This window comes from Gastrolobium bilobum, unplaced genomic scaffold (assembly GCF_033153095.1).
Source record: "Gastrolobium bilobum isolate Gb01-03AN ecotype WA unplaced genomic scaffold, APGP_CSIRO_Gbil_v1 utg30972, whole genome shotgun sequence".
Lineage (NCBI taxonomy): Eukaryota > Viridiplantae > Streptophyta > Magnoliopsida > Fabales > Fabaceae > Gastrolobium > Gastrolobium bilobum.
In genome coordinates this window covers 106115-117010 of record NW_026899984.1, presented here as the reverse complement: position 1 = coordinate 117010, position 10896 = coordinate 106115, and the positions used below count along the sequence as shown (strand labels likewise).

The following is a 10896-nucleotide window of genomic DNA, read 5'->3' as shown; positions in this document are numbered from 1 at the left end:
TAATTTAATTTCCCAACAATGTTATCTGACGTTAGCGTGATGGCAACCCGCACTAGCTCCATGGATCATGACCACTACTCTCTCCCCCAAGTTCCAAAACCACTTCCATAGTGCCACCTCTCTTCTCTTTAATAAGTTCAGACATTCTTGGCTTCTTCCTTTTCTCTCTCAGACGAGTCTCACCAAACAAAACAAAACAATACAATACAAAAACACATCTCTCTCTCTCTCTCTCTCTCTTTCTCTGACACCCGACACTGTTTCAGAACCCGACAAAAGCAACCTCTGCCTCCTCTCTAGTCCTTTCTCACTCTCCCCAGTGGCTGTCATTGTAATATTCCCTCAAAACCCTTCCTCTTTCTGAAAGCACACACACATACACACACACACACACACATTTGGTTGCATTTTTCTCTTTTTCACTTGAACTCTTCCATTTATTTTCCCTCACAAATGGAAAGACAAGGTAGAGAATGATTAAATAATATCACAGTTCCACAGTCACAGAACGCAGCCTGAAGCTGAATTCGACATCACCTACTTCCCTTTACCTCCAAGCAACGCACAACACACTCACCCCCACTACTATCAGAATCAACATACACACTCTCACCACTCACCACCTTACACAACCCATCAAAATCCCATCTCTCCTACACATTCCACACTTCAAAGTCCTTTCCTTTTTCTATCTCTCACCCTGATTTTCATTCTCCCATCTCAAATGGAGAAGATGATACCTCTCTACAAGCTCGAAGCTCGTGGCTTAGTTTAGAAACTCTGTGAAAAAGGCCTTTGCTTTTTTTCTCTCTCTCTCTCCTAGCTTACTTTCCTTTTCTCTCTCTCTCTACAACTATCTCTGCCGGAGGATGGCATGCCGGAAACTGATCGCCGGGAACTTGGATCCAAAGAGAAAGAGAAGTGGGGGCTTGAGGAAGAAACAAGCGGGAAGAGGATCGTGCCGTGGTAGTTAGGACTTGGAATCCAAACTCGCCGGAAAATGCATGGTCTCAGGCTTTGACCTTTACCCTTTTTTTTGTTTTTGTTCTTGCATGCTTTTGTTCTTCCATTGGGTCTGAGAAAAAGTAAGAAAAATCTCGCGTGGTTTTGTGAGAAGAAAAAAAAAGATGGGTTTTTTGTTGAAAGAAGCTTTGAAGACTCTATGCGGTAGAGATCAGTGGTCTTATGCTGTTTTCTGGAAGATCGGTTGCCAAAATTCCAAGTAAGTGTTAAGGGTGATTCATGCAAAAATACCAAAAGTAAAATGTTTTGTTCTGTTTTTTTTTTTTTTTTTTTTTTTTCTTCTTTTTTTGCAGCTTCTACTTTCTACATGTACCGTGCCTTAGTTTGGTTTCTGAGAAATTCCAAGAAGGCTAGTAGAATGTTTGCGCTTATTTCATCTTGTTTGTGTGTATGTAGCTGTTCTACGCGTGTACTCTTTACTTTCTCAATGATTTTGTGAGCTTGGCGAAAAAGGTAAACTGGGATGGGACTGAAAATTTTGTGTGAAAATTCTGTTCTTCCGAATTCCCGAATCAACTATGATTAAATATTTTATGGTTATACGTTTGCTTTTGATGCTTGTACTTTCTCGGGAACCATACAGGGGGATCTCATACGAAATTCATATTCATATTAGATTCTGTTTCTGAGGTTGATTTGTTTCCAAGATATGATTGACATGTTAGGGTCTTATTCATTGGTCACTGCTTCCTTGTATTTGATTCATATTCTGCTATATACTCGTTCCTACTTTGGAACTTTGTGCTTTGATTGCTTCTGTTTTGTCTTCAAGAATCTTAGTTTTTTTTTTTTCTTTAAAAAATGGGAAGCTTATTTGTAATTGGTTTTCCTTGGCACTACCTATTGGATTGACTGTCTGTGATTCTGTAAATGAATCTGCTGATTCAGAATTTGTCTTTCTCGTTTGATTCTATTCGGCCTTAATCATTGTTTCAGTGATAAAAAGATGACCTTTTTTTCTTCAGCTATTGAGCGGTTAATCTGCTGATCCATCTTTGTGATGCTAACATCTCATCATGATGCGTCACTGCTTACAGCCAGAAATAGATTAAACAAAAACAGCTCTATTTCCTTTCTTTGTTCCTCTCAACCTTCCCCCCCCCCCCCCTTCTTTTTATTGACTGAATATGTGAAGATTGAAATATTATGCTTTTTATTTTCTGCTGATTGCTGCCAAAAATTTCTTTAACTGAGTTATTTGAGTATTGTTTGACATGGCAGGCTATTAATCTGGGAAGAATGCTATTATGAACCCGTGCCATGCCCTTTTCCTCCCCGCAATTTTGGGACATCTAATTTGCCTTACCAGAATGGGGAAGGATGCTGGTTTTCTTCAGAGATTCAAAAGGAGGACAGAGTCTGTTCTCTGATTAACAAAATGACAGTAAATAATTCAGTCATTGTTGCAGGTGAAGGGTAGGTGATTTCTGTTTTATCCTATTTGGCCATTTAATTCAGGTTCCTAAAATAATTTGTGGTATGTTTGCTGCCGTTCCCATATTACTCATGTGCTGTTTTTTGCTGTTATTCAGTATAATTGGACGGGCTGCATTTACTGGCAGCCACCAGTGGATTTTGAACAATTTCACTAACGATGCATGTACACCAGAGGTATGAAGTTGATTATATGCTTCTATGGTGCTATAAGAGTTATGTTCCTGTGAAGAATGTGTTAGGACCCATTTGCAAGGTATGAGACTTGGAGTCCCACATTGGTTGTATGGGCAACTAATGTGGGGTTTATAAGGCCCTGGGCACTCTCACCCTTTGAGCTAACTTTTGGGGTGGTGCATCCCAAGGTCTTATCAAATGGTATCAGAGCCTTCCACTATGTCTCTCGGTTGCAATCGAGCGGCGCGGGTGGTGACGCTAGCGTTGCAGTGTTCGCCCGGGGCTAGTAAAAGACTAGCGCAAAGCTAGCCCGAGTGGGCGCCGGGATTGCGGAGTGTGGTGGAATGTTAGGACCCATTTGCAAAGTATGGGACTTGGAGTCCCACATTGGTTGTATGGGCAAGGGCAACTAATGTGGGGTTTATAAGGCCTCTGACACTCCCACCCTTTGAGCTAGCTTTTGGGGTGGTGCATCCCAAGGTCTTATCAGAATGCATGAACAGTACTGCTGTTTATTATGATTTTTGTGGTTTATCATTAAAAATTGGTGGAAAGGCAAATAAAATTTTGAAAACTTGTGCCTTATCTATGCTCAATAAATTTAATTGGTGTTCTGACTATAATTGTTGTCTCAATAGCTGTATATAAATATATCTTGAAAACTAAATGGTATGTGCCTCTTTTATGCGTTGTGTATATATTTATATATTTTCTGAGAAAGTTTTGAAGACTTGGAGTAAATGAACTTGTTGACTTCATTTTGATTTCTTATATTGGTGCACTCTTTTTAGGTATCTGCTGAAGTGCATCACCAATTTTCAGCTGGAATGCAGGTTTGTGATTTTTATTTTGCTCCGTGTTTTGTTGTAGACACTTTATTACTGTTGCATGATACTGTATTTTATTGGTTTTGCAGACAGTAATAGTTATTCCTGTGCTTCCTCATGGAGTTGTTCAACTTGGTTCTTTCTTGCCGGTAAGTCCTTTTCTTTATTCTGTAATTTTGGAGAGATGTAACATAATATCTCCAATGATTTTTTGCTTGAGCACTGAATTATGGTGAGAAGTCAGAGTATTTCATATTGTAATATATGGATCAAGAGTGAATGCTCCAGGTTAAGCTTAAGCACTTAAAAGTCACATCACCTATGGATCACATATATATATGATCCATTGCATAAATTAAGTATATCCATCCTTGATAGTTGAGACAATGGTGAGTGAGCTCTTTCAGTTATGTAGATCCCTGTTGTATAATTAACTCTAACTCTCTTGATCTAAATGCTACCTGACCTGAGTGATATCCTTCCATGATTCCTTGGTTACAATATGAGTTGGTGATTTATGAATAACTTGGAATGTTAGCCGTTTGAATCCTACTCTAGTTTTGCTGTCTGTTTTGTCATTGAGTTTAGATCTCATGAATGTTATCTTATGTAGCATTGCTAGTTTATATGGCTTTCTCTAGTTTTGAGCTCTCTAGTTTATCTGTCTGCTGTTCCAATATTCATTAACTAAAACAGCAAAACTTAATGGTACAGATAATGGAGAATATGGGATTTGTAAATGATGTGAAGAGCTTGATCTTGCAATTGGGATGTGTCCCTGGTGCCCTTCTATCTGAAGACTATTCAGCAAAACTTTCTACCGAAAGACTTGCTGGACCTGCTACTACTGCTGTGACTGTGTCTATTGATCCACCAGTCCTTACCTCGAATCGCACTCCCTCAGTAACTGATGGCTCCAATCAGCAAAGTAATTCATCTCATCCTTCAAGGCCTATTGTTGAAACACCTTGTCCTCAAAGGGGAGAAATGAATACTTACCAGGGTTTTGCATTGACACCCCAAACCCATAACCTGAACCAGATATCCAATAATCTTTGCCAACCAAAGGTTATTCCAATGAGTAAAACAAGCTTTGCTGACCAGCGAGAGAATAGAGCTTTGGAGGCTGAAGTGATACCTTCAAATCTTGATTCATGCCTGCAACAGCATTCTGTTTCATATAATGCAAGATCTGCATTCAATAACTTATCTGGTTTTGGACATTATGGCCAATCAAGTCTAAAATATATGGATCAACAAATCATATCTTCCATTGGGAGCCAAGATCAAATTAACCCTACTAGTATAAATTCGTCAAACATGTCTCAACTAAAAACAGATGCGGGCCATATACTTGGCCACAATCTGAGTTCTGGCAGTACTTCATTTCTTGGAGGAATCCCAATACATGGCGGGATGAGTAGTCTTTTGAGGACAAATCCACTTACTAGTTCTAGTTCAAAATCTCCCAAAGTATCCACAGCTGATTTATCTGGAGTACGAGAAGTTGGGATTAGATTTCAAAATAATGATTCAACTAAAGCGGGGGATTATTCTCTGGCTAATTTGACTAGTCAATCAGGTGCCTTTCCCATGTCTCTAGAAGGTTCTGATCAGAAGATTCTCCCTGTAGATTTCAAGTGTGCTTTAACAGATCAAAAGATAGACTACAGTTTTCTTCAGGCGCCTAACTTCCCCACTTTTCATGTTGAGGAGCATGTGCCTATTAGTCGTGAAATCCCTGGTTTTTTCCCAGATTGCCTTCATAAAGATGGTACCAGTCAATCTATTATAACAATGAATCTTAAACACAAGCAAGCTTGTGCTCAACCTCCATCAGGTGATGACGACCTGTTCGATGTTCTAGGTGTGGATTTTAAACACAAACTGATGAATGGAAACTGGAATAACCTGCTTGCTGATGACTCAGATGCTAATGCAGAAAATATGGATAAAAAGGCAACAGATATGAATGTTCAGGATACAAATCCTAATTGTTATTCTGTTAATGAAGCAATATCAGACAGTGGCATCTTCTCTGGGATGGGAACAGACCACCTCTTGGATGCTGTGGTCTCAAAGGCCAAATCTATTGCGAAACAGAATTCTGATGACGTGTCTTGCAGGACAACATTGACAAGGAATAGTACCTCCTCTGTTCCCTCTACTACCTGCAGGCAGGTTATGTCTGGTCGTTTCCAAGGGGGATTGTTTGATTTTCCTAAGAATGATTGTAAAACAGGTGCTGTAGACACTAGTTCTCTTAGGTCTGCATGTAGCAAGGATGATGCTGGAAACAGTTCTCAAACTACTTCTATATATGGGTCTCAACTTAGTTCATGGGTTGAGAATGGTGCTAATGTTAAGCGTGAAAATAGTGTTTCAACCGGATACTCAAAGCGGCCGGATGAAGCTTGCAAATCAATTCGTAAAAGGCTCAAACCAGGAGAGAATCCCAGGCCTCGACCTAAAGATCGCCAAATGATTCAAGATCGTGTGAAAGAGTTACGAGAAATCGTTCCAAATGGAGCAAAAGTATGTGAGCTTATATCTCATTCCAGATTGTTTTTAAATTTAAATATAATATTCCGGTAGAGGGCGACTCTTGGAGCAGCTGTAAGGTTGCTCCTTTGTCACTTGAATGGGAAACAGTCTCTTTGCAAAAAATGCAAAGGCCAGACTGCGTACGATTGACTTCGTCCCTACCCTCGCAAAGTCGGAAAGCATTATGCTCCAGGGTTTTGCCCTTTGCACTTTTATTCCGGTACTGAATTTTTTTTTCTTTAATCTCTATTTATGATGTAACAGTGTAGCATAGATGCACTTCTGGAACGCACCATTAAGCATATGCTTTTCTTGCAAAGTGTGACAAAGCATGCTGACAAGCTCAAACAGACTGGGGAGTCTAAGGTATGTGACAGTATTCACTGCTGTGCCTTGTATCTCATGCAGTTGATCTAGTTATGACATGAGAATGTCTTATTTTCATGGGGAACAATAAGCAGAGGAAAACAAATATTTATTAGCATTTTGAGAAGTTCTCGTCTATTTATATGGCAATCAAAACCCTTTATGCAAATAAAAATTTGGTCTGCATCATTTATGCTATGAAAGACCACAAATAAGAATGGGAAGCTGATTTTTTTTTCTTCTTTTTTTGATTTGATTTGAGGAATTGTTAATAAGGAAAAAACTCTGTTCTTTTTTTCCTTAAACATGCAGATTATTAGTAAGGAAGGTGGACTGCTTTTGAAAGACAACTTTGAGGGAGGGGCTACTTGGGCATATGAGGTTGGCTCACAATCAATGGTTTGCCCTATTATAGTTGAGGATCTGAATCCTCCTCGTCAGATGCTAGTGGAGGTAGTGAGGATACTTTATAAATATATAAAGTTCTTATGGTCCTAATATATTTCTTTATAATCTGTTTGCTTGATTATTCTTACAGATGCTTTGTGAAGAGCGAGGTTTCTTTCTGGAAATAGCTGACTTAATCAGAGGATTAGGTTTAACCATCTTGAAGGGGGTAATGGAAGCCCACAATGATAAAATCTGGGCACAGTTTACGGTTGAGGTACTACTACAGAACGGGACATATGTGATCATAAGAAGATAATAAAACTATGTTATAAGTCTCAGCATTTGTAGTTTCCTTCAATACCTAAGCCTTTTTTCAGTATAGGGAAACAAATTGACTGTAGGAGCCTCAAGTCCTGTACCAGAAATTGTCTCTGCATTGATTGGATGATAATACATGTTTCTTGTAGAAAGTTTGTATGCATGCATGATGCTGTCTAGGAGGCATTGAGTATATAAGAATTTTACACCGGTATAGGAATGTAGGATACTTAAAATCATCAATCTCCACATTCTTGGTATGCATATTTTGAAGTTTTTTTTTTTTTTGGTACTTGAATAATTTTTATTATATAAAAATTATTGTAACAAACCTAACGTCCAAACCCCATCCCCCATTGTAAAGGTACTATGTAGTGGACTCTCTGCTCATAAAGAGAAGGTCCCCAGATGATAAGAGAGAGAGAGAGAGAGAGAAATGAAGGCTATCTCACTGATGTATATGATGCTGAGGACTCGGTTTCAAGGATAATACTGGCTTAAGATTTAATCAGTTTGTCAAAGTCAAAAGGTCTCGTACCAATATTGGAAAAGTTTGTTAAATATGAAACTCATATAAAGTGCGTCATCTTCATCCTGTCAACCGTTTTAAAATTTAAATGTTGCAAGAAACTTGCATGCTTTTCTGTATGTTGCTTTTGATGTTATATGCACTTTTAAGGAAAGATCATCATAACGAATCCAATATACTTACTAGTTTAATTTGCAGGCAAACAGGGATGTAACCAGGATGGAAATATTCATGTCACTTGTTCAACTTTTGGAGCAAACAGTGAAGGGTAGTGCATCTTCATCCAATGCAATTGATGACATGATGGTTTATAACTCTTACCCACAGGCTCCCCAGATACCAGCATCTGGAAGGCCTAGTAGTTTGCAATGAACCACATATTATATTGTTTCTTAGTATGGAAGTGTTGAGAGCAAGTATGGTATATGCTTTGCCATGACTAACATCAAATCCAATCTAAGATTTCAAGTGGTTTTAACTTTGTCTAACTGTTTCACATCTCATATATGAAATCATTTTGAAGTGGAACGTGTAGGGTAGTGAAGAGCAGCATATCAAGATTAATATGTATTCTTATATTGTAACTGAATGTTTCCTCCTGTGCCTGCCAACATAATGTAACCTGTGTTGGCATTATCTACTGATCTATTACTGAACTCTTAGATGACTTGCGTCCATTTTTTTGTGTGTTGGTAAGAGTTGCCCAGAAGTTGGTATTGTGACTCAGATCAGATGTATAGATATTGTAGGATATGGAAAGAAAGGGGTTCATGTGCTCATTAGCAAGCTATGCACTTTTTCTTCCCTTACCCTTTTACTCCTGGGTTTTCTTGGGGTGTTGAATTTGAAAGTGTTATAACTAATGGCAGTGTTATAAATGTAAGCTCTGTGTGGTTTGTAAATCAGTGGAATCAATGTCAAATTGTTTTTTTTTTTTTTTTTTTTTTTTTCAGTTCTATATTTAATTTGAAGTCTAGAACTTCGGCCAAGCATTGTTTGAGCTATTGACAAGTGATCTAATATTCTAATGCTGATGCTGTGGAGAAATAAGTGCACACCAAATCATACTTTCTTTTCTCACAAATCGAACGTTCACTAATTCCATCATTGATGATTTCTGACTATTTATCCTGTTAGAAATGCCAGCATAAAGGTACACTGATTTTTTTTTAACACTTTAGGTAAATTTTCATGTTGATAAAATAAAGTGGAATTAGCTACATGACTTCTATTATCTTAAAGTATTTAACAGCATGTGTCGTTTAGATTAAAAGTAGTTTGATTTTTTAAGCATGTGATCCTGCCTGAGTTTGATTTCAGAATTTATGTACACAAAAATTTACACTAGAGTACGATTAAAGTATTTAATTTGTTCATTCCTTTATGTAATTCAAATTCTTCGGTATTTATTCAACCCATGCCACTTATAACTTACTGTTAAAAACCTTGTGACATTTAAGTCCACTCTATCATTGAAATAGTAATACAAACTAAAGATAATCGTGGCGGATCCGTCGTTTATATAAGGAATTTGCCAATCTCTTGCATATTCAGTGACTTTCATTTACGTCGGTGGCTTAATAAAAAATTTAATTTTAGTTATTGACCGGCATAATGGGCCTTAAGGTTATCTAGGCAAATCAACCCAAGTCCATTTATGAGGCTTTTTGATTCCTCTACCCCTTAATTAATAAAAATTTATCATCTTGCCCCTATTTATAAATTATTCAAAAAAAACATAACATTAATTTGCTTCTATTTGACTGTTGACCGCATAGTTACTTGAGTACTGATCCATGTACCCGGGTATATTTCGCGGATTAAAGGCGTTCATACGTACTTTGAGTTTATACCGAGTATAGACCCAGATATCCGGGTATTTAGTTAAATACCCGAGTATTCGTCGGTCAGAAATCCCAATATCAGTGGGTTTCAGCCTCATTTATCATTTATCCGTTTTTTACTCCCAAATCTCTCTCGTTTCTCATCTCTATTCCGAGCCATCAAGATTGTATTTTATCCCACCATCTCAAAAGGCTTTATCTTATGAAATCATTGGCAGTACACCTACATATTCTAATTTTTTCTCGAAAATCCTAACCAAACCTAAACCCTAGACCCAATTTTGTGTCAAAGATGAGTTCAAGTTCAAACACCTAACCAGTAGTTATTTACCACAGTGGGAGGAAATTTGAAGTTCTCAACGGTGTCCGGTTTGAAGGAAAAACAAAAACAATGAAAATCAAAGTGGGCACTACATACAATGAACTCAAGGAGAGAATTCATAAAAAAATTGGGGCTACAAGGCAACCAATGCAATTGCATGATTGCTAGGTTAGAGACTGTAGTTGATATGGATACAATATACTACATTGGTATCGATATCAATGATGATAAAGATGTGGAGTTTGTCACAGATGCATTTGTTGACTAGAAAGTATTAAAATTTATTGAAATATATGTTGAAGTTGATGCTGGTCAGTCTTCATCTTTACCGACGCATACAAGCACTCCACAGTGTTTAGGTCAAGAAGATACAGTTGTCGATTTATTTGCACCTGATCAGGTGTTAAGTCAAATAACATTGGATGAGGGTGAAGAGGATATGAACAACGAAGAGTAAGGAGAACCTGAAAGTGTTATTCCACAAGGTGATTCATCAAATACAGACGTGGAGGGTAATTTTGACGCTGAAACGAATGCGGTAAGCCTGGGTTCCCTGACCATGTCACCACTTCATGTTGACCCAGTTAATAGTGGTAAGTTATTAAATTTCAATTTGTATTGAATATTTAATATTTTTGTTTCTATTGCTTTTAACAAAAATAATCATGCTTTAGATGTAGGGACTGAGATAGAGACATTTTGGAATGTACGCTAGCATTATTCATTAATTAATTAGGCACACCGTAATGACAAGTTGGAGATGATCTATAGTGACGATGACTTGCACGGTGGTTAGAAATTAGGGGATCCATTATTTGTGCAACATGAATTTGGATCCAAATCTGAAATGCAACATGCCATTAAATTACATTGTATGAAAGGACGCAGGACAACCATAGTCGAAAAAAACGACGAGCATAGATTTGTAATGAAGTGTCGAAACCATGCTAACGGTTATCCCTGATATATGAGGGCAATCAAACCCAAGAATGGAAATAATTGGGTGGTTCGTAAGTGGGCCAAGATCACACCTGCCTGAATCAGGTTCTTGCCAGGATCATAAACAGATGGGTCATAGGGGCAGTTAGGACAATATCAATCTCACAGATGTGGGAAGTCAGC

General features: G+C 37.9%; 1 protein-coding gene across 3 annotated transcripts; it reads left to right on the top strand.

The window, feature by feature from the left end:
• Positions 1 to 377: 377 nt before the first annotated feature.
• LOC133294635 (transcription factor LHW-like) lies at positions 378 to 8508 on the top strand. Of its 3 annotated transcripts, none has more exons than XR_009749236.1 (11): positions 378 to 1222; positions 2245 to 2439; positions 2556 to 2634; positions 3426 to 3467; positions 3551 to 3610; positions 4176 to 5996; positions 6270 to 6371; positions 6684 to 6824; positions 6910 to 7035; positions 7444 to 7657; positions 7807 to 7938. XR_009749236.1 is itself a non-coding variant. In XM_061493339.1 (10 exons), the coding sequence occupies exons 1-10, from the start codon at positions 1128 to 1130 to the stop codon at positions 7978 to 7980; spliced, it is 2835 nt and encodes a 944-aa protein (XP_061349323.1). In that variant the 5' UTR covers positions 378 to 1127; the 3' UTR covers positions 7981 to 8508. The 3 variants fall into 3 exon arrangements, 1 of the variants encoding a protein (XP_061349323.1); XR_009749237.1 differs by having other exon boundaries at positions 7444 to 7608; positions 7807 to 7929; XM_061493339.1 differs by lacking the exon at positions 7444 to 7657 and having other exon boundaries at positions 7807 to 8508.
• Positions 8509 to 10896: the final 2388 nt, after the last annotated feature.